This window comes from Lithobates pipiens, unplaced genomic scaffold, assembly GCF_037356315.1.
Source record: "Lithobates pipiens isolate NorthernLeopardFrog02 unplaced genomic scaffold, aLitPip1_a1.2 Scaffold_8, whole genome shotgun sequence".
NCBI classification, from domain to species: domain Eukaryota; kingdom Metazoa; phylum Chordata; class Amphibia; order Anura; family Ranidae; genus Lithobates; species Lithobates pipiens.
This window is the reverse complement of record NW_027507903.1, coordinates 540,274,719-540,297,537: the sequence shown is the minus strand read 5'-3', so window position 1 is coordinate 540,297,537 and position 22,819 is coordinate 540,274,719. Positions and strand designations below refer to the sequence as shown.

The 22,819-nt window shown below is 42.6% G+C and overlaps 1 protein-coding gene across 1 annotated transcript; it reads right to left on the bottom strand.

Annotated features, from left to right (window-relative positions):
- Nucleotides 1-17,130: 17,130 nt before the first annotated feature.
- TCIM (transcriptional and immune response regulator) lies at nucleotides 17,131-18,009 on the bottom strand. The gene has a single exon (XM_077469708.1). The coding sequence runs from the start codon at nucleotides 17,911-17,913 to the stop codon at nucleotides 17,626-17,628; it is 288 nt and encodes a 95-aa protein (XP_077325834.1). The 5' UTR covers nucleotides 17,914-18,009; the 3' UTR covers nucleotides 17,131-17,625.
- Nucleotides 18,010-22,819: the final 4,810 nt, after the last annotated feature.

The window sequence follows — 22,819 nt, the reverse complement described above, 5'->3', positions numbered from 1 at the left end:
GAGATGTAGCACACATTTATACTATAGAACCTCTGTGTAGGAGATGTAGCACACCTTTATACTAAAGAATCTCTGTGTAGGAGATGTAGCACACTTTTATACTATAGAATCTCTGTGTAGGAGATGTAGCACACTTTTATCATATAGAATCTCTGTGTGGGAGATGTAGCACACTTTTATCATCTAGAATCTCCGTGTAGGAGATGTAGCACAAGTTTATACTATAGAACCCCTGTGTAGGAGATGTAGCACACCTTTATACTATAGAATCTCTGTGTAGGAGATGTAGCACACTTTTATCATATAGGATCTCTGTGTGGGGGATGTAGCACACTTTTATCATATAGAATCTCCGTGTAGGAGATGTAGCACACTTTTATCATATAGAATCTCTGTGTAGGAGATGTAGCACACTTTTATACTAAAGGATCTCTGTGTAGGAGATGTAGCACATTTTTATACTAAAGAATCTCTGTGTAGGAGATGTAGTACACTTTTATTCTATAGAATCTCTGTGTAGGAGATGTAGTACACTTTTATACTATAGATTCTCTGTGTAGGAGATGTAGCACACGTTTATACTATAGAATCTCTGTGTAGGAGATGTAGTACACTTTTATACTAATGAATCTCTGTGTAGGAGATGTAGTACACTTTTATACTAATGAATCTCTGTGTAGGAGATGTAGCACACTTTTGTCATATAGAATCTCTGTGTAGGAGATGTAGTACACTTTTATACTATAGATTCTCTGTGTAGGAGATGTAGCACACGTTTATACTATAGAATCTCTGTGTAGGAGATGTAGTACACTTTTATACTAATGAATTTCTGTGTAGGAGATGTAGTACACTTTTATACTAATGAATCTCTGTGTAGGAGATGTAGCACACTTTTATCATATAGAATCTCTGTGTAGGAGATGTAGCACACGTTTATAGTATAGAATGTCTGTGTAGGAGATGTAGCACACTTTAATACTACAGGAACTCTTCAAAGGAGATGTAGCACACCTTTAAGCTATAGGAACTATTTGATAAGAGATAGCACATTTTCATTCTATAGATATCTGTGAAGGAGATGTAGCATGCTTTCATACTATAGGATTTCTGTGAAGGAAATATAGAACGCCTTTATACTACAGTATATAGGAACTTTGCGAAGGAGATGTAGCACACTTTACTATAGAATCTCTGTGAAGGAGGTGTAGCACACTTTCATACTATAGGAACTCTTTAAAAGACATATAACACACTTTCAAGCCATAAGATCTCTGCGAAGGAGATATAGCACACTTTCATACTATAAGGATTCTGCGAATGAGATGTAGCACACTTTCAAGCCATAGGATCTCTGTGAAGGAGATATAACACACTTTCATACTATAGGGATTCTGCAAATGAGATGTAGCACACTTTCAAGCTGTAGGATCTCTGTGACGGAGATGGATTTGACATATGGCCATATAGCTTGGAGTTCTGAGTGAGACACTGTCTAACCTCAAGAGCTGGAATGTTTCCTAATTCATTCGTCATGCCTTTGTTAACAAGCTGGCTCTTGTGCTGCACTATCCTTTGTGCTAACAGAAAAATCTCAGCTTCACTTCCCACGGCAATTGAGCAACCTCAGAATACAGAGATCCTGGAACTGAGTGCAGGCACTCGTATAAATATGACACAGTCAGGGGCTGATCATCAGAGTGACCTTTATAATGGGGATTCCAGAAGGGCTTTATCAGGAGACTTGGATGTGGGAGCAAGATGTAGTACAGTCTGTTCAGCTGTGTTTTCAAAGCACTATTGAAAACAACATGCAACAACAAAATAAGTTGCAATGGCCAAGGAACCACTGAGGACAAAAAGAGGGACAGAGGGAATTAGGTTGCAAAGAGGGGTGTTCTGTTCTAGGCCACCTCTGTCAGGAGTAGGCCAAATCTGTGTTTTTGTTGAACAGAGCATCAAAAACATAATGTTGTCATAATTAAGCATTTTTTTCTCTTATGTGCTATTGAGATTTGTGGTTTACCTGTTGATTTATCGTTAAAAAATTTTTTTAAGCCTCATATACACGGGTGCTGAGGCCTATAGACTGTAAATGTGCCATGTGGCTATGTGGCTTGAGCAGCCAAATGCTGCATGCAGGCAGTCCATTCAAGTCAATGGAGATACAGCAGCTGCATGGACCCAGCCACTGTCCACAATTTGACAGTGTGTTGGTGATTGTCAGATTGGGATGAGTGTCTGTGTCCTCATACACCAAAGCTGGCCATACATGTGTCAGTTTTTTTTGTTTAACCAGAAAGTGTGTAGATGGGGGGATCCTCCCCCCTGTGTTATTGTATTGTGACAGCGGGGAAACTCTCTCGCCATCAGAATACACATATCAGCCTTGTTTGTCTATAACCTGTAGTGCTGATAGAGCGAGAAAATAGCAACAGGGCATTTTAACAGAGGTAGATCAACTTTTGTTAAACCACAGCGGCCACACACGGATGGCCCACGTATGACCAGCGTTACATGGTCTATGGGCCTCAGCGCCCATCTGAAAAAGGCCTTAAACATGGTGTATGTTGAATTAATTTGATGCCTTTATTTCTCTATCTTAGATATGTCACTGCACCAGATATGAATGTAGTATGCAATCTAAGGACACCCATTAGGCCACTTTCACACTGGGGCGGGAGCTGCATCGGCAATAAAACTGCGATATTTTTAGCGCTGCTCTACTGTCCCGGCGGTATTCGGCCGATAGCGGGGCAGTTTTACCCCCCCCTGCTAGAAGCCGAGAAACGGTTAAAACCACCGCCAGTGGAATAGCCGCGCTGCCCCATTGATTTCAAAGGTCAGGAGTGGTGAAGAAGTGGTCTATACACCGCTGCTTCACCGCTCCAAAGATGCTTCTAGCAGGACTTTTTGTTTACCATGCTGGCAGTACACTACTCCAGTGGGAAAGTCCTGTATTTGAGGGTGAAGAGTGGCTTTAGCACTTAAAGGGGTTGTAAACCCTCGTGTTTTTTCACCTTAATGCATCCTATGCATTAAGGTGAAAAAACTTGAGACACTGACCGGCCCTCCATCCCCCTTGTTTTACTCACCTGAGACATTCGTTCCCTCGGTGGAGACGCGCTCTTCCTCTCTGCCCAGGGGTTTCTCGGCTCTTGGTTAGATAGATTGATAGCAGCGCAGCCCTGCTCCCACTGCTGTCAATCAAATCCAATGACGCGGGCAACGGGGGGGGGGCGGGGTCGAGTTCAGCATTCTGTGTCTATGCACGCAAATGCTGGGCTCGGGAGCCTGCCTGCAAGATAACCCCCTGGGAGAGTGCTTCTCCCAGGGGGTTTACCGATGCAAGGAGGAGCCGCGAGAAGACGATGATTGGGGTCATACTGTCCAAAACGAACTGCACAGTGGAGGTAAGTATGTGCAAACATAGGTTTACAATCACTTTAAGTCCATGTAAGATTTTCACAACTCTAGTTTGATATAACTGTTATGTATTTAGTTTTTTCAAACGAAACATTCAGTTGGGCTTTGAAGCTGAACTCCGGGCACAAAGATATTTATTTAAATATATCCCTCAAAAAGCAAAAAAGAATAAAGAACCACTTTGTATGTACTGAATGTAAACCAAGTTAATATCTTGTAAAAGTGGCTATGACATCATCACTATGTTGTCTATAGCCTGTACAGAGAGCAGAGCTGTGGGAGGGGCCCAGAAGGCTCCACCCACTACAGCAGAGGTCAGCAACCAGTACATCGCAGTCTAGGCTTGCTGATCCGCCATCCCAGAGCATCAAACAGAGTGCAATGCAGAGGGATTACTTCCAAAGTTGGAGGTGTAGTGGGGAGCAAGAGCCGCATAAGCTGATGCCTTCTCTGTAGCGCTGGCTCCTGTTCCATCCTGAATGCAGGGGATTCATGTGCTTTCAGAAAGTGCACCACACCTGCAGGATATAATAGAAGTCTATGGCAAAGTGCAGCTACTGTATCCCAGCAGTGTTATAGGGGGGCTCAGAAGAGTAAGGACTTGCAGTTTGGGAGGTGGTGTTTTTACAAATACTGCAGCTGCTGATATTTAATATATGGACACTTACCTGTCCAGGGTCCCCACAATTACGGCACCCCAGCTGATCTTTAGATCGGCTGTCGGGTGCAGCAGCCGCCATTGCCGGTAAGGGAATCCAGCAGTGAAGCCTTTCAGCTTCACAGCCAGTTCCCTACTGCACATGCGTAAAGAGCGCTGTACTTTATAATTGGCCCAGCGGCGGAGAAAGGAGAAGGGGGGCCGAAGGTCCAACAGACTGCACCATCTCCGGAAGTGGAGAAGGAGACCTGTCAAAAACAGGTCCCTATTCCCCCAACCCCCCCCCCCCCCCCCGGAGGGTGCCAAATCTGGCACCAGAGGGGAGGAGATGAATAAGCGGAAGCTCCACTTTTGGGTGAAACTCCACTTTAAGGTTGCCTACACCTGCACTACAGATTGCCTGCATAAAAGTAATGGAGGGGGCAGATACAAGACCAGTCACCCTGCACAAAGAGAGAGAGCATCAGTGAGCGGTCTTTATTAAGGAAGTTCCAAGTTTCAGATCTGGAAGAAATCCACAACGCACAGCAACAATCGAGTAAGAATACACATGACTCTTCTATATAGACAATATGTGTTTATCTTTGAGTTCAGCTTGAACATTTGGTGCATTTAACAAATATTATTTCAAACTAATATCCTGCTTTTGGCTGCCATGCCTTCAAGAATGTGTCCCTCTTTTTCCAAATGATTATACCATGAGATATAGTGCAGCTAAAATGATTGGAAACGATCACCTTGAAAATCAACCCATTCAATATAAAATAGAAATGAAAGGAAAAAATATATTTGTATAGATATAAAAAAATATATAAATGCCTTTTTTTCCTTTTTATAAGTGATTACATTCCCTCTGTTTTTAGCTGCATATGAGCTGGGGGAGGAGAAACAGCAGTACAGCGAGCATCCTAGTGACAGGCTGTGCAGTGTGGGCATGTCAGACAAGTCTGATCATTGGGGAAGAGTAGGTCAAGTTCTCAGCATAGCTAGAGAATTGACCATGGTGTGCTCTCCTGTGGTCAGTTGCAGTTAGCGTGGTCAGTTTTTAAAAGGAAAGCAGAGGGACTGACAGGAACACCAGGGATTTCACATAAAGGAAGCAATACAAGAGAACAGAGAACAGGATACTTTCTCACACAAGTACATAGAACAGCAAACACATATCAGGAATATGAAATATTGGGGCAACAAACAATTTAACTCAGAAATTCTATATACATCCACATACAAAAAATATTAATATACTTTAACTTCAAAACAGGAGACTAAAGTCCCAGAAACAAATAGTAAAAAAAAATTGTTTGTGGGAGTCGTGTTTTGAAGTTAAAGTGTATTCATATATTTTTGTATGTTGAATACTGATACTAATATATACATTTCTTGATTTGAAATGCGTTTTTTTATTCATATGATAACTAGGAATTTCTGAGTCAACTGCACCATATGTTTTGAAATAAGGAGCACTTCGCAATTTTTTGGATTTTATATATTTGTAGTGTGGTGATAAGCACTGTTTTAGTGGTTGCAGCTCCCTGAGTTTTCCTTGCTAGTTTTAGGTGGTTGGTATTGCATTCACTTTATTTTGTGTGTGGATAGTAGCGTGTGGATGTTTTTTTGCATATTTCATTATTCCATAAGGACATTTCTTTGTCAAAAATCCAATTCCCTATTCAGTGTTTGTAGGATGACCACTGCCACTGAATGCACAACTCGGGCCGACTTATCTGTCAGTTACACATCCTGTGAAACTTTTGACTTGTTCCAATAGACCGGAGTTATGCTTTAACCTTTACTGCTAATGGTGCCTACAAGGGCCCACTTATTTAACATATATCATGGAATTTTCCATTTACCTCTCCCACTCAGGCTTTTGTAACATGCAAACCTTTGTTTACTACTTGGTCCATTAGACAACTGCCCAAATGTGTTCCAGGTTCAAATAGTTTTAGAGATTTGTACTAAGCTGGATGAATCACCTCTAGTATAGCATGTACCCATTCATTGTCTTATACCTTGATGTGTCATTCTATGCAGCGGTGAAAGGGTGCTCTGTATAGCCTGGGGCCTCACACAGCTGGACTAAGCTATATTTAGTGTTCTATAAACACCAAAAAGGAAAAACAAATAGATTTATAAATAGACCATAAAGTATGTGAATAATTCAGCATTCTGTTTGATCTTGGCGAGAGTTTTATTAATGACTTCATGAGTCTAGGACCCCAGATTTCATATTGTAAAGTTAGACACTGATATGACATACTTGTCTTCTGAATTAGTGGTTGTTCACATGGGAGGACAGGGGCGCTAAAAACTGGTGGTTTGCGCCACAGTTTTACATACCATAAAGAAGGGCGTGAAGCCACTTAGGTCTCTACACATAGTTCAGCTGCAGCAAAAACGAAACTAAATTCTACCATTGGTCTCCCTCTTACATTTTAGCCTTGGCTACAGGGCCCAGGAAGTCCTGCCCAATCAGACACACGCACTGAACTGAAGGGCAAACCTTGTTTATCATAGTGCTCCCTGAAAAGTGATTGTTTAGCGCTTGTTTATTTATGGAGCATGAACCACTGGAGAAGATGACCTTGATATTGGGTCACTGGAGAAGATGACCTTGGTGTTTGTTCACTGGAGAAGATGACCTTGGTCTGTGGTCACTGGAGAAGATGATCTTGGTGTTTGTTCACTGGAGAAGATGACCTTGGTCTGTGGTCACTGGCAGGGCTGGACTGTTGCAAAAATTTGGCTCTGGACTTCATCCAGACCGGCCCACTTTAATTTTGAGTGTACTCATCAGCAGTCCTAATCACCAGCAGCCCCCTTACATCAGTGTCCCCATCACCAGCAGCCCCCTTACATCAGAGTGTCCCCATCACCAGCAGCCCCCTTACATTAGAGTGTCCCCATCACCAGCAGCCCCCTTACATCAGAGTGTACCCATCACCAGCAGTCCCCTTACATCAGAGTGTCCCCATCACCAGCAGTCCCCTTACATCAGAGTGTACCCATCACCAGCAGTCCCCTTACATCAGAGTATCCCCATCACCAGCAGTCCCCTTACATCAGAGTGTCCCCATCACCAGCAGCCCCCTTACATCAGAGTGTCCCCATCACCAGCAGTCCCCTTACATTAGAGTGTCCCCATCACCAGCAGCCCCCTTACATCAGAGTGTCCCCATCACCAGCAGTCCCCTTACATCAGAGTTTCCCCATCACCAGCAGCCCCCTTACATCAGAGTGTCCCGATCACCAGCAGCCCCCTTACATCAGAGTGTCCCCTTCACCAACAGCCCCCTTACATCAGAGTGTCCCCATAACCAGCAGTCCCCTTACATCAGAGTGTCCCCACCACCAGCAGTCCCCTTACATCAGAGTGTTCCCATCACCAGCAGTCCCCTTTCATCAGAGTGTCCCCATCACCAGCAGTCCCCTTACATCAGAGTGTACCCATCACCAGCAGTCCCCTTACATCAGAGTGTTCCCATCACCAGCAGTCCCCTTACATCAGAGTGTCCCCATCACCAGCAGTCCCCTTGCATCAGAGTGTCCCGATCACCAGCAGCCCCCTTACATCAGAGTGTCCCCGTCACCAACAGCCCCCTCACATCAGAGTGTCCCCATCACCAGCAGTCCCCTTACATCAGAGTGTCCCCATCACCAGCAGCCCCCTTACATCAGAGTGTACCCATCACCAGCAGTCCCTTTATATCAGAGTGTCCCAATCACCAGCATTCCCCTTACATCAGAGTGTCCCCATCACCAGCAGTCCCCTTACATCAGAGTGTCCCCATCACCAGCAGTCCCTTTACATCAGAGTGTCCCAATCACCAGCAGTCCCCTTACATCAGAGTGTCCCCATCACCAGCAGTCCCCTTACATCAGAGTGTTCCCACCACCAGAAGTCCCCTTACATCAGAGTGTTCCCACCACCAGAAGTCCCCTTACATCAGAGTGTCCCCATCACCAGCAGTCCCCTTACATCAGAGTGTCCTCCCTCTCCTCCCCCTCCCACGTTTACTCACAGTTCTGAAGGCAGCATCTCGTTCCTCTCTCCAGTCATGTGAAAAGTGACAAGTGATAAGGGGAGAGAGGAAGGAAAAAAGGTCTGTCGGCTGTCTATCTCCCCCTGCAGGCTGGGGGGAGCAGAAAGCCTAATCCTCTCTCCAGCAAGTGATGACAGCTGCTCCTCCTGACAGGAGTGAGATCGCGATCACTCACTGTCAGAGAGGAGCGGCTCCAGGACTACAGCTGACCAGCCCACTGAGCCTTCGGCCCACCGGCAAACTCCCGGTAGTCCCAATGGCCGGTACATGCCTGGTCACTGGAGAAGATGATCTTGGTGTTTGTTCACTGGAGAAGATGACCTTGGTCTGTGGTCACTGGAGAAGATGATCTTGGTCTTTGGTCACCGGAGAAGATGACCCTAGTCTTTGGTCATTGGAGAATATGACCTTGGTCTTTGTTCACTGGAGAAGATGACCTTGGTCTGTGGTCACTGGAGAAGATGACCTTGGTCTGTGGTCACCGGAGAAGATGACCCTAGCCTTTGGTCACTGGTGAAGATGACTTAGTCTTTGTTCACTGGAGAAAATTACCTTGGTTTTTGGTCACGGGAGAAGATGACCTTGTTCTTTGTTCACTGGTAAAGATGAACTTTGTCTTTGTTCACTGGAAAAATTACCTTGGTTTCTGGTCACTGGAGAAGATGACATTGGCTTTTGAAGACTGGGGAGAATGACGTTAGTTTGTCCACTGAGGAAGATGATTTTGGTCTTTGCTCATTGGAGAAATTGACCTTGGTCTTTGGTCACTGAGGAAGATAATCTTGGTCTTTGCTCACTGGAGAAGAGGACCTTGGCCTTTGCTCACTGGAGAAGATGACCTTGGTCTTTGCTCACTGAAGAAGATGACCTTGGTCTTTGCTCACTGGAGAATATGACTTTGCTCACTGGAGAAGATGACCTTGGTCTTTGCTCACTGGAGAAGATGACCTTGGTCTTTGCTCACTGAAGAAGATGACCTTGGTCTTTGAACACTGGAGAAGATGACTGTGGTCTTTGGTCACTGAAGAAGATCACACTGGGAAAATAGCCTTGGTCTTGAACACTGCAGGAAAAAATGATTAGGCATGCTTGAAAATGTCTAGGGATATTGGAACTAATTTATTATGGGATATGCATGTATGCCAGCACATGAGTTGTGTGCAAACAAGTGAATTGTATGCTTATGGAATTTACTATGCGCCAATGAAACATGTAAATGCTCTTGTACAGGCAACAGCACATATAAATGGAATATACTAACAAGTGTGGTTTACTATTGAATGTATGTTCCTTTGTTCAAACCTACTCCAGCTGAGCTCTAGTGACCCTAAAATAAAAATGGGAATTCATCTACTATTTTCTAATCATTATTAGTATTTTTTAATATGCCTATCATGTGGTTAAAAAAACTGCATTTACTGCACACACCTATCATTAAAGGAGACTGTAAGATACACCTTTTTCACATGGGCAGCAACCCTTGCAGCTGCCAGGCATCCAGGAGGAAATATTGCCTCAATAAAAAAACTCCTGAATGCTGCCTTTTTTTCTTGATAGCCCAATGGAATATAAATACTGCCCTCTAACTGCAAGCCAGGCATTTGGCTTGGGTTTGTGGTGTGGTCCCATTTAAATGGGTTTTGTATGGTGGCAGTACTGCCTGACAAATGCAACAGATAATATCATTTTTGCTCTTGCAATTGCATGTGTACAAACCTGGGTAGCTGCATGTTATCTTTTAGGTGGATGGTTGGGGCTGTAAAAATAAGGCTCAACTGTCTGTTTCTACAGCCCCTCCAGCCACATGTGTGAATGAGGCCTCATTTATTAAAGAGTCTCAGTGAATGTGGGGTAGCATTGTATTGCACACACTTATCTTTCTGGCTATGCTCAGGAGTTCTGGCTGGCATGCAGATTCAGGTGACAAATATTGGTTCATATGTTGACTATTTTCCTCGGACAGCATAGCCATACCTAGTTTTTTTGGCTCATTCACATTTAATTGCTTAGTGAGCCTGTCACATCTGTTTTTTATAAGAATTTAGTTCATCATTAAGTAAAGTGCTGTAGAAAACATGCATAATACTTAGTGCATCTCATAAAAACATAAGTCACAAAAGTAGCACTTGATCTGTAGGCGGGACGGGCTGGTGGCGACTGGACCTACAGGAGTAGATGGTTGGTTTGTCACAGCCTCCATGTTTCTCCATGAACTCATTGGGTACCAAGTGCTGGGTTACATGGGAGGCCTACCCCATGTGGGTTCTTCTGGGCTGCGTTGGGCACTCTGTTGCAGGGTCACCTTACACACACATGGGGTACCTTTGCTCTGTGCCGTCTTCACCAATGCCCTGGGACAAGGTGGAGGCTGCCATGGGGGAATATGTAAACTTAAGGTGGGCCTTAATGTTTCTCAACTCAAGTCCTCAAGGCACCCCAACAGGTCATGTTTCCAGGCTCTCCATTATTTTGCACAGGTGATTTGATGAGTTTCACTGCCTTAGTAATTACCACAGCTGTTTCATCTGAGTAAAATCCGGAAGACATGACCTGTTGGGGTGCCTTGAGGACTGGAGTTGAGAAACACTTCTCTAGGCAAATAATTATGTCTTAGCATTACTCCATTCTACGCTGAGGTCTTCCTACCCCAATGTTTGAAGACCCACTGGTTAACTGTGTGCTTGCTGGATACTTACGATACACCTTTAGTAACTTAAGACCAGATAGGGACAATGTTTCAACACTTTACTTGGCAAAAGTGCAAAATAGACATTTCACAGTCAAACGGATAAAACATGACACTTCCCTACACCTAACTCTGACTACAGGCTGGTGTGCTGCCCTGGCATACCTGCGAAAGTGCATTTCAGTGTCCATAGTGCTTTACAGATTCTCTCACGCAAGTGTAGACCCTTCACGGTCATAGTCCAGTGCTGGTAACTTCAGGGCGAACCCCAAGTTAAAAGTCTTTACATGTGGACAGGGATGCACAATTCTGCTATTCTCTGTCTCATTTTCTGTATCCATCCCCTGCAGCACTCGAGGCTAAACTGTGCTGATTTACTAAAAGCAAATAGATTGTGAACTTTGCAAAGTGCAGTTGCACTCTGCAAGAGCTTAGTAAATGAGCAGAAGCTCTGCTGACTTCCATCATCCAATCATGTGCATGCAAAAATGCTCTTTTTTTTTTCCTTGCATGTGATTGGGTATCCTTTGCAAAGGGAATTTTTACCTAATTTACTAAGCTCTGGAGAAACTGCACTTGCAAAGTGCAACGTGCACAGACTATTTGGCTTTAGTAAATCAACCCCATAGATTCAGGCACTGCAATGGCTAAGCTATGTTTATAGCGTGGAATGAATGTCTGTGTCAGTTAAAAGGAAACGGTTTTTCTCACTTCTCCTATTGCAAATACTGGTTGCCTAACTGTTATGCCATTCCTCTGGCTTTAAAAAAATGAACGACACTGACTTGGAACAAGTATATTGGATACAAGGATTTTTTTCTTGTTCTCTGACTTTACTGATCTACAAACCATTCTGAATCAGGGACCCAATGGAGATGATTTACTAAAGGCAAATAGACTGTGCATTTTGCAAGTCCATTATCCAATCATGTGCGAGCAATGATTGGATGATAGAATATCTGATTTTAGTTCCATCCTGTTTGATTTTTGTACAGTGGCGGCTGGTGGGTTATTCTTTTGGGTGTGGCAAACAAGGAACATCCCGTCTGATGGCATGGCATGGCACTGAAACACCCCCCCCCCCCCACTCCCCGGGTGACCCGGCACTTACTTGGCTCCGGTGTCCGCTCCTCCAACAGCTTCCTCCACCCTGTGTCTCCTCTTCCGCCAAAGCACTAGGTATCCAATAGGATTGCCTGCCGCTTTGGCCAATCGGGAAACAGGTCTTACAGACCTGCCTCCTGATTGTCAGGGAGGAACTTTGTGAAAATAACGAAAATGAATTTGCTATAGTCAAACAATTGGGTGGCCTCGGAGTGCTAAGTCTTTGATAGTGTGTGTAAGTAAGTCCAAAGGTAGCTTGTAGTATAACATTAGCAGCTACTCCACACTCAAACTGTAGATTATAAAGAAGACAGGAAGGGGGCACCAGCTAAGTGTAGTATTAAGTGATACGTTTATTTTAAAAAAATGGCAACTCACTGTGAAATAAAACAGATCATTCATCTAGTATGGTTCAGGATAATTGGAGTATGGATGATCAATTCTGTGCTGGAATTGCTCCTGTAGCCGCTAGCTAGTGGAAAGGTGCTGGTGACCCAGAATCAAATGCACAGTAAGCACCTTGGAATGCACAGGGCTGGGGGGTGACGTGGCACAAAGGTGGATCTACAGCAGGGGCATGGCTATGCATTTCAGTGTGTCAAGCTTTTTTTCTTTTTTTTCAAGCCAATGGATTTTTCCTGGGATGGGGATAGTTACATTGGTCCAACTTGGAACAATGTACAAATGCACTATATTGCCAAAAGTATTGGGACGCTGCCTTTACACCCATATGAACTTTAATGGCATCCTAGTCTTAGTCCGTAAAGTTCAATATTGAGTTGGTCCACCCTTTGCAGCTATAACAGATTCAACTCTTCTGGGAAGGCTGTCCACAAGGTTTAGGAGTGTGTCTATGGGAATGTTTGACCATTCTTCCAGAAGAGCATTTGTGAGCTCAGGCACTGATGTAGACGAGAAGGTCTGGCTCACAGTCTCCGCTCTACTTCATCTCAAAGGTGTTTTATCGTGTTGAGGTCAGGACTCTGTGCAGGCCAGTCAAGTTCCTGCCCCCCAAACTTGCTCATCCATGTTTTTATGGAGCTTGCTTTGTGCACCGGTCCAAATTATTTGGTGGAGGGGGATTATTGTGAGGGGTTGATTTTCAGGGGTTGAGCTTGTCCCCTTAGTTCCAGTGAAGGGAACTCTTAAGGCGTCAGCATACCAAGACATTTTGGACAATTTCATGCTTCCAACTTTGTGGGAAAAGTTTAGGGATGGCTCCTCCTTGTTCCAACATGACTGCGCGCAAGTGCACAAAGCAAGGTCCATAAAGACATGGATAAGTGAGTTTCCAGCCTCCTGGGGATCCCACAGGCATGTTCCATACCAAGCTGGACCAGTGTAACTGTAAAAAGTGCCATAGCTAAACTTCAGCTTTTAAGAAAACTGTATGAAGTGAGACAATGCTAAATGTACAGACAATAGACTAATGCCGCGTACACATGATCGGACGTTCCGACAGGCAATGTTTGATGTGAGCTTGTTGTCGATAAGTCCAACCGTGTGTATGCTCCATCGAACATTTGTTGGCAGACTTTCCGCCAACAAATGTTGGCTAGCATGCTCTCAAATTGTCCACCAACAAATGTGTGTTGTCGGACTTTCCGATCTTATGTACACAAGTCCGTCAGACAAAAGTCCAAAGTACAAACACGCATGCTCAGAATCAAGGACGAGCCGTAAGCGCTCGGTCTTGTAAAACTAGCGTTCGTAATGGAGATAACACATGACTATTGAACCTCCTTTTTATCGGCTTGCCATACGTCTTGTACGTCACTACGTTCCTAGTTGTTGGCCAACATTTGTGTGACCGTGTGTATGCAAGACAAGTTGGAGCCAATAACCTTCGAACAAAATTCCACGGTTTTGTTGTCGGAAAAGTCTGATCGTGTCTACGGGGCTTTAGGGTTTTACACACACTTGAAATTGTTTGTACCTAGAGAGAAGTTCCCTGTAATTTAGGTCATGTAAGGGAAAGAAGGAATTATATATTCCAGATGGTGATCTGAAGAGGGTCTCCAAACTCATTGCAGGAATATTCAATAAATAGCTTGTACTTATAAGTAGAATCACTTATCCACAGCTATCGATCACATTCAGCCAATCATAGCTATTAATGTCTATACCTAATTGGTAGGTGACCATTGGATGATACCTGCAGTTCTTAATGCTGACACCATAGGTGATATGTGACAAGTCCCAGGATACACCTCATCCAGGATACACCTGCTGGGACAATGATATATATTGTACATGTAACCCATTGTCTTACAGCTTCTGAATCATATTTGGACAATAAACACATTGAAGGTACATCTGCAGCCAAGATTTAACTTTCACTGAGTGGTCACATGTACATTGCCATGACTCGCTTTTTAAAGAGAACGTGTCACTAATGCCCTGTACACACGGTCGGAAATTCTGACAGAAAAGGTCCGATTGGATTATATTGTCGGAAAATCCGATTGTGTGTGGGCTCTATCGGACTTTTTCCGTCGGAAATTCAGACGGAAAAAATTTGAGAGCAGGATCTCAAATTTTCCAACAAAAAAATTAGATCGGACTTTTTCCGCTCGTTTGTAGAAAATTCCGATCGGACAAAGTGCCACGCATGCTCAGATAAAATTATGAGCTATTGGCTGCTAGCCTCAACGTAGTCATGTCATAACGAACGAACGTCATCACGTTCCGAACGATCAGATTTTCCGACAACTTTGTCCGACCGTGTGCATGCATTCCGACGGATCTGACGGATTTTGTGGTCGGAATGTCCGACCGCGTGTAAGAGGCGTTAGTGTTAACCACGTGATACATCTGTAATATGTTTTTGAGCTGTTATTCCCCATCCACACATCAATATCGAAGGTATAAGAGTAATTGTATACAAAATGACGTTATTGATGAAAGCTTATGCAGCGTTATACTGCACAGTTACTGTACGTATTATTTACCTTTATATTACCCCAAAATGATTTGCATGCTGGAACAACAGGTGATGATATAACAGTTCTCTATTTTGCATTGGACCTGTACATTGAGCAGCAGTAAAAAAAATTGTATTTTTAATTACCATTATCATGAACAATGTTTTAAATTACAAATGTTTTACTGAAATAATAGCACCATTTTTTTTTTTTTTGTTTAGAGGTACCATTATCATGCATGCTGTTTTAAACAACAGATGTTTTATTTCAATAATAGCACTTTTTTTTTGTACTATTATCATGAACATTGTTTGTCAATTTTTTTACTAAAATAATATCACCTTTTTTGTATAATATTTTAGTTTTAAACTGTTTGACAAATGTTTTATTGAAATAATAGCACCATTTTTTTAGTATAGTATTTTATTTATTTTTTGTATTTTTTTTTTTATGATCATGAACACAATTTCTTTTATATAGAGGTACCATTATTATGAACATTCTTTGACAGATATTTATTAAAATAATAACACATTTTTTTTTTTATATGGAGGTACCATTATCATGAACATTCTTTGACAGATGTATTATTGAAATAATAGCATATTTTTTTTTAGTATAGTGTTTGAATTTTTTTTTATATTATGAATACTATTTTACAGACGTTTGGCAGCTGGCAGTTACAATGACTCCCAGAGGCATAATGGGACTTGTAGTTCTGCAATAGCTGGAGGGCCCAGGTTGCCTACACCTGGTTTAACACATACTTTTGCGGAATAATAGCGCTATTTTTAGTTTAGTATAGTGTTTCCGTTTTTTAGTATTTCGATTTTTAATATTATGAACACTGTTTGATAGATGTTTTATTGAAATAATAGCACCATTTTTTTAGTATAGTATTTTAGTTATTTATTTATTTATATTATGAACACTGTTTAACACAGGGGTAGGCAACCTGGGGCCCTCCAGCTGTTGTGGAACTACATTACCCATGAAGCATTGCAAGGCTGGCAGTTACAATTACTCCCAGAGGCATAATGGGACTTGTAGTTCTGCAACAGCTTGAGGGCCCCAGCTTGCCTACACCTGGTTTAACACATGCTTTTCCAGAATAATAGCACAATTTTTGTGTAGTATAGTGTTTCAGCTTTTCAGTATTTTGTTTTTTAATATTATGAACACTGTTTCACAGATGTTTTATTGAAATAATAGCACCATCTTTTTAGTATAGTATTTTAGGTTTTTTGTATTTTTTTATGATCCTGAACACTGTTTGACAGGTGTTGTAATAAAATAATAAAATTCGCACAGATGTTTTATTGAAATAATGAATCTTTTTAGTATAATGTTTTAGTTTTGTTTTTTTTAATTATCATGAACACTGTTTAACGCATTTTTTCCTGAATAATATCACCATGTTTAGTGTAGTAAAGTGTTTTAGCTTTTCAGTATTTTTTTTAAACATTATGAACACCGCTTGGCAATGTTTTATTTAAATAATATCACCTTTTTTTAGCATAGTATAGTGTTTTAGTATTTTTTTTAAATTAATATTATTATTATCATCATGAACACTGTTAAACAGATGTATTTCTTGAAATAATAGCACCATTTTCAGTATAGTATTTATTTTTTTAAGTATTTATTTTTTATTATTCTGAATACTGTTTGATGGATGTTTTATTGAAATAAAAGGACCTTTTTTAGTATAGTGTAGTATTTTAGTTTTTTTTTATATTTTTATATTATCATAATACTGTTTGACATATGTTTTATTAAAATAATAGCTCTTTTTTTAAGTATAGAGGTACCATCATCATGAAGGTTTTTTTCAATTCACAGGATTTTTATTTATATAATACTAGTTGAGATCTGCAACATGATTTTCTGAATCTGAGGCACCCATGAAAACCTGGTGTTCATGAAAACCAAAGTATACACTTTATTGGCAGAGATCTGCACATATACCACATATTTACTGACACTTTGCTGCCAGTTTTACACCTTTCAACGCATACCTTCCTGTATGGACCACCAGTTGTAATACTTAAAGTGTTACATCAAAGACTGTGACATCCTGTGTATTTTCAGCTGCTATCCTGCCAGCTTGCTGATACTTGTAGTTCCACATCAGCTGCAAATACACAAATTGCTTATCTCTTACAGAATCAGTGATTAAATACCATGTGTAGTGCACCAAATGCATCGCGTGCCATTTTCATCTTATCAAGCATATATCTAAAAGCATTACCCGATACTTCTACATAAATAATAGAAATGCAAGTGAAATTTGAATAATTAAAAAAATAATTTATTAAAATAAAATCTAGCACACAAAAATTAAATAGCTTGTATTAGGATTTGCAGCACCAAGAAAAGTCATGTTAGCATCTCAGTCCTCTATCTGCTCTCTCTGCTCACATGGGGGGGGCTGGTGTCCCCAATACTGCATACTGTCCACGACAAGAGCATTCACAGGGCACTGGCATGTGCCACCAGCCATCTCATAGGTCTCAGCCAAGGAACCTGTTCTCCTTCAGTCACCCACGTGGTGGGAACACCTCTTCTGGAGGGAACTGTCAAGTCCTTTGAAACAGTCTCTTTAAAAGCTCAGACTCATCAGGACAGTCTCTTGAGGTTGGATCGCAAGCTCTGCGGACCGGTCCCATCAATACTTCAAGGGATCAGGCTTAGAACTCAGTGACAAGCTTGGTCAACCGGTTTTCTCCAGTCTTAGGAGTAGTCACTTCTGTGCTTAGATTGTAAGCTCTGCGGTCAACGGCCTCAGATGACTTTGATAGGGAGCTTCCTGAGCTTCAGGAACTGCAGGATCTTGTCCCTGGTCCTCTGCTTGAGGGCCAGCAGTGCCCTGGCTTTCTCCTCATTGTCCTGGTCAATGCAGAAGATGATCCTTGCCCTGTCCTCAGCCTTCTTGTCACCGGTCTTTTTAAAGAGCCTCTGTAGGGAGTCCTGGTCCACTCCTTCGAAGATGTTGCCAGTGGCTCTTTTGCGGTTGGCAGTGTCGAAGCGGTAGCCATGTACGGAGGGGCTGACTCTCAGGGAGGTGGACATGATGCCGGTTTCTGGGCAGTGTGATCAGCAAGTACTGAGCTAGAAGCTGCAGCTTAGTGTTGTGACAGTCACAACTGGTGTAGAAACCGGCTAGGGAGCTGCCTTTTATATCCTGAGCTGTCTGCTGACATCCCCCCCACCCATGGGGAGGGACCGGAACTGTGAGCTTAACCCTTTCCACCTCCTCCCTCTGAAGAACCTGAATTCTACAGAAAATCAACCCCAATTCTTATTTTAACAACCCCCCCCTTTCCAAAAGTAGAAGACAAAGCCTGCTCTTTTATGATAACTGTACTGGCTTCCTTTCTTTGCTTATGTTACTTTAGTGCAAGCATGCCAGAACATGCAATTATCCTGTAAAAAGCTTTGGAGGCTTGCATCCGTCAGTAATTATAGCTTTTGTCCTGCAACTTCTGTGTTAATATTGTGCATTAGGTCTTGTATTAGGATATTATAGCAGATAGGAAGCGTGGGACTGCGAACATGAAAGCGTTTAATCACAATGGGATTGATTTAATAAAACAGTAGAGAATTTTTGCTTGGCAAAGTGAACATTTACTTAGCTTAGTGAATACGGTGAGGCTGCATTCTCTTCGACCATCCACTTATGCCAAAATGAAAATCTTAGTGGCTGGCACAGTTAATCCCAGTAAAGAAACCCTCGCCGTGGAATCTGAGAAACGAAAAGTCTTATCATTGCAAATAACGTCTTTATATTACATAGGAATAAAACAAGCATGCGTAAAAGAAACTGTTCGATCCACTTAGTGTCGTATAAAAAAAGCTTTAGAATTATATTTTCACAAGCTTGCATCAGTCACTGGCAGGGGCGTTGGGAGGGGGTGGCTGGGGGGACTGAAGCCCCGAATGTGAACCCGAAAAGCCCAGAGTCTCAGCCATTTATTTTAAAATGATTAGCCCCATGTCCCCAATGAAAGTGCGGCGCCGCACTGCGCATGAGCGAGGATGAGCAAGTGTCCGCCCAGTCACGTAGGCGGAGTGTGCGTCCGTCGTCACGTCACACACAAGGTCCCGCCCGCCACTCGTGATCCCAGGATTGATGGTCCATCATAGGCGTTGTGCTGTCATGATGGACAGATCAGTGCGGCCGAGTCCTGCTGAGTGTGGCCGAGTCCTGCCAAGTGTGGCCGAGTCCTGCCAAGTGTGGCCGAGTCCTGCCGAGTGTGGCCGAGTCCTGCCGAGTGTGGCCGAGTCCTGCCGAGTATGGCCGAGTCCTACCGAGTGTGGCCAAGTCCTGCCAAGTGCGGCTGAGTGTTATAGCAGGTCCCGCCTTCTGGAGCCTGCAACGCCTATGATGGACATCCCACTGGTCCAATGCCTGGACCGCGGGACGTGTGACGTCCATCATAGGTGATGCAGGCTCCAGAAGGCGGGAATTACAATGCGGGCGCCTCGCCACATCCCCGCTCGGCGCTCGGGCGACTCTCCTCTCCTCCTCTGATGACTGACTGACTGCCTGCTGTGACACCGCACACCACAGCTGAGCTGAGGTAGGTCAGACAGCGTATGTAAATGTCAGTGTATGTAGGTCAGGCAGGTCAGTGTAGGCAGGTCAGTGTATGTAGGTCTGTGTATGTAGTTCAGTGTAGGTAGGTCAGTGTATGTAGTTCAGTGTAGGTAGGTCAGTGTATGTAGTTCAGTTTAGGTAGGTCAGTGTAGGTAGTTCAGTTTAGGTAGGTCAGTGTACGTAGTTCAGTGTAGGTAGGTCAGTGTAGGTAGGTCACTACCGTCAGTTTATGTAGGTCAGGTAGGTCAGTGTATGTAGATCACTACCGTCAGTGTATGTAGGTCAGGTAGGTCAGTGTATGTAGGTCACTTCCGTCAGTGTCTGTAGGTCAGTGTATGTAGGTCACTACCGTCAGTGTATGTAGGTCAGATAGGTTACGGCCCCAGACAAAGAAAAAAGCCAGCGTCACATACAACACCCCCTACCCACCTCCCATTTCCGGCCTTGGACTTCGGGCTGAAGCCCCTGGTCTTTTTGCCACCTAGCAATGCCCCTGCACTGAGGTTAATTTACTAAAGGCAAATAGAATGTGCACTTTGCAAATACAGTTGCACTCAGCAAGGGTATTTGCCCCAGAGCTTAGTAAATGAAGGGAAGTTCTGCTGACTTCAATCATGTGCAAGCAAAATGCTGTTTTTATTTTTATATATATATTTATTTTTGCATGTGATTGGGTATTCTTTGCAAAGTGAAGCTTCCTCTCATTTTCTAAATTCTGGAGCAAATGCCCCTGCAGAGTGCAACTACATTTAAGTGCACAGTCTATTTGCCTTTAGTAAATGAAACCCGCTACTTATTATTTATTTATTTATTTCAGGTACTTATATAGTGCCATCAATTTACTCAGCGCTTTACATATAAATTGTACATTCACATCAGTCCCTGCCCTCAAGCAGCTTACAATCTACCTCACATTCATACATACTAGGGCCAATTTAGACAGGAACTAATTTACCTACCAGCATGTCTTTGGGGTCTGGGAGGAAATCAGTGTACCCGGAGAGAACCCATGCAGGTACAGGGAGAACATGCAAACTCCAGGCAGGTAGTACCATAGTTGGAATTCGAATCATTGACCCTTTTTGCTGCTAGGCGAAAGTGCTAACCACGATACCACTAATACATCCTCATTAATACAGCTTTTGTCCTATGATTTCCATGATGATATTATGCATTAGATCTGCAGAAGGAAATTATAGCAGATAGGAGGCATAGGATTGTGAATATGAAAGTGATTAACCCCCCTGGCGGTATTCCCGAGTCTGGCTCGGGGTGGAAGTTTTACACCAAAAGTGGTAATCCAAGAGGAGGTTTACTTACCTTCTCCCTTGGATCCAGCGATGTCCCCGCGCTGTACAAGCAGCTCGTCCTCCGCTCGATTCATCATGGAGCCGATCTCCATTCCCTGCGAGTGATGCGATGCACGGGGACGGAGATCCGGGCCAAATTCAAAAAGTAAAACACACACTATACATACAGTATAATGTAATCTTACAGATTACATTGCTGTATGTAATAATTTCACATCCCCTTTGTCCCTAGTGGTCTGTCCAGTGTCTTGCATGCAGTTTTATATTATAAAAACTGTTCTTTACGCCTGGAAACTGAAGATTGTCCATAGCAAGCAAAACTGTCCCTTTACATCAAAAATAATTTTAGACCAGCTAGAAAACAGCGATAATAAATTGGAATCACTCGCAGAATTGAGCGATATCGATTTGTGGGGAGATCCGTCATCAAATACTGAAAAGTAATGACAGCGACAATTCTGCAACTGAGCAAATTTCAGTGTTTTTGATTTGATTACATTATAGAATAATTTTTATTATTGTTATAATATTATTTGGTATAATTATTTATAGTTATTTATTATATTATAATTTATGATTTCATTTTTCAAACTTTATCATACCCGGGATGTCTGCTAGACTCTGGTTTGGACAGATTTAAGTGAGTTATTCCTAAGAATTACAGGACTACAATATAAAACGGCAAATTTCCATGCAAAATAATTGTACCGCTTTAAGCACTTAAAATCCGAAATAATCGTACCGCCAGGGAGGTTAAAGGTGTTATAAACCCTTGTGTAAACCCCAAAAGAGGATGTCCGGAGCCACTCTGTGCAAAACAAGCTGCACAGTGGAGGTAAGTATGATATGTATGTTATTTAAAAAAAATAAAAAACAATCCTTTACAATCGCTTTAAGTTCTAGATTGCATGAGACATTAGACCACCGCCAAGGATCACAATGCACTCATCAGATTCCTTGACCTTTTTATTATCATGAGGTCAATAAGCACTTGTAAAAACAATTGCTTCAGTTCCCTGAGAGTTTCATCAGCTGATAAGCTGATCCAGGTATTATCCTCAATTCCTTTGTTGCTCAGTTACCATTCATTCGGTTTACTGAATGTGGTGACGCTGCATTTTCTTCAATCATCCACTTATGTGCAAGCAAAAATGTATTTTACTTTGCCCTGCATATGATTAGGTATTCAGAGAGAACTTGAATAATTTTAGCAGCACCCTGCTGAATCTTGCTCTCAAACTTTAAGGCTCCATTCACAGCTTAGCGATCTGCGTGGGCAGCTGCTGCAGCCCATTTTTTTTTAAAGTTTTTATTGTTTTTTTTTAGTGGAGTGTTTTTTGATCAGCACCATTCATTTAAATGGGCCACCCTGCTCCAAAAATTCTTCAAAGAAGCCCATGTATCAAATCTTTGCAGTTGCGATTTTTGCTGCGCTTGTAGCACGTTTTGACACTCGACGATTGTGTGAAAAAAATCACACAGCATTTGGGGTGCCATTAAGAAATAATGGCATCGCAAGAGCGTTCCGCCCACGATCCAGATCACTAAGGTGTGAATGGAGCCTGATGCCCCATACACACGATCATAAATTCTGCCAGCAAAAGTCAGATGTGACATTTTGGTCAGAAGTTCCGACCGTGTGTATGCTCCATCGGACTTTTGCTGGCAGAATTCCAGCCAGCAAAAGATTGAGAGCAGGTTCTCTATTTTTCGGTCGGAAAAAGTTCCTATCTGAAAATGCATTTGTCTGTATGCAATTCGGACACGTAAAAAATCATGCATGCTCAGAAACAATTTGACGCATGCTTGGAAGCATTGAAATAAATTTTCTCGGCTTGTCATAGTGTTGTGCGCCACCGCGTTCTTGACGGTCAAAAGTTGTGTGACCGTGTGTATGCAAGGCAAGCTTGAGCGGAATTCTGTCAGAAAAAACATCCAAGTTTATTCTGACAGAATTTCTGATCGTGTGTATTAGGCATACGTGTCAAATTACAGTATCTCACAAAAGTGAGTACACCGTTCACATTTTTGTAAATGTTTTACTATATCTTTTCATGTGACAACAGTG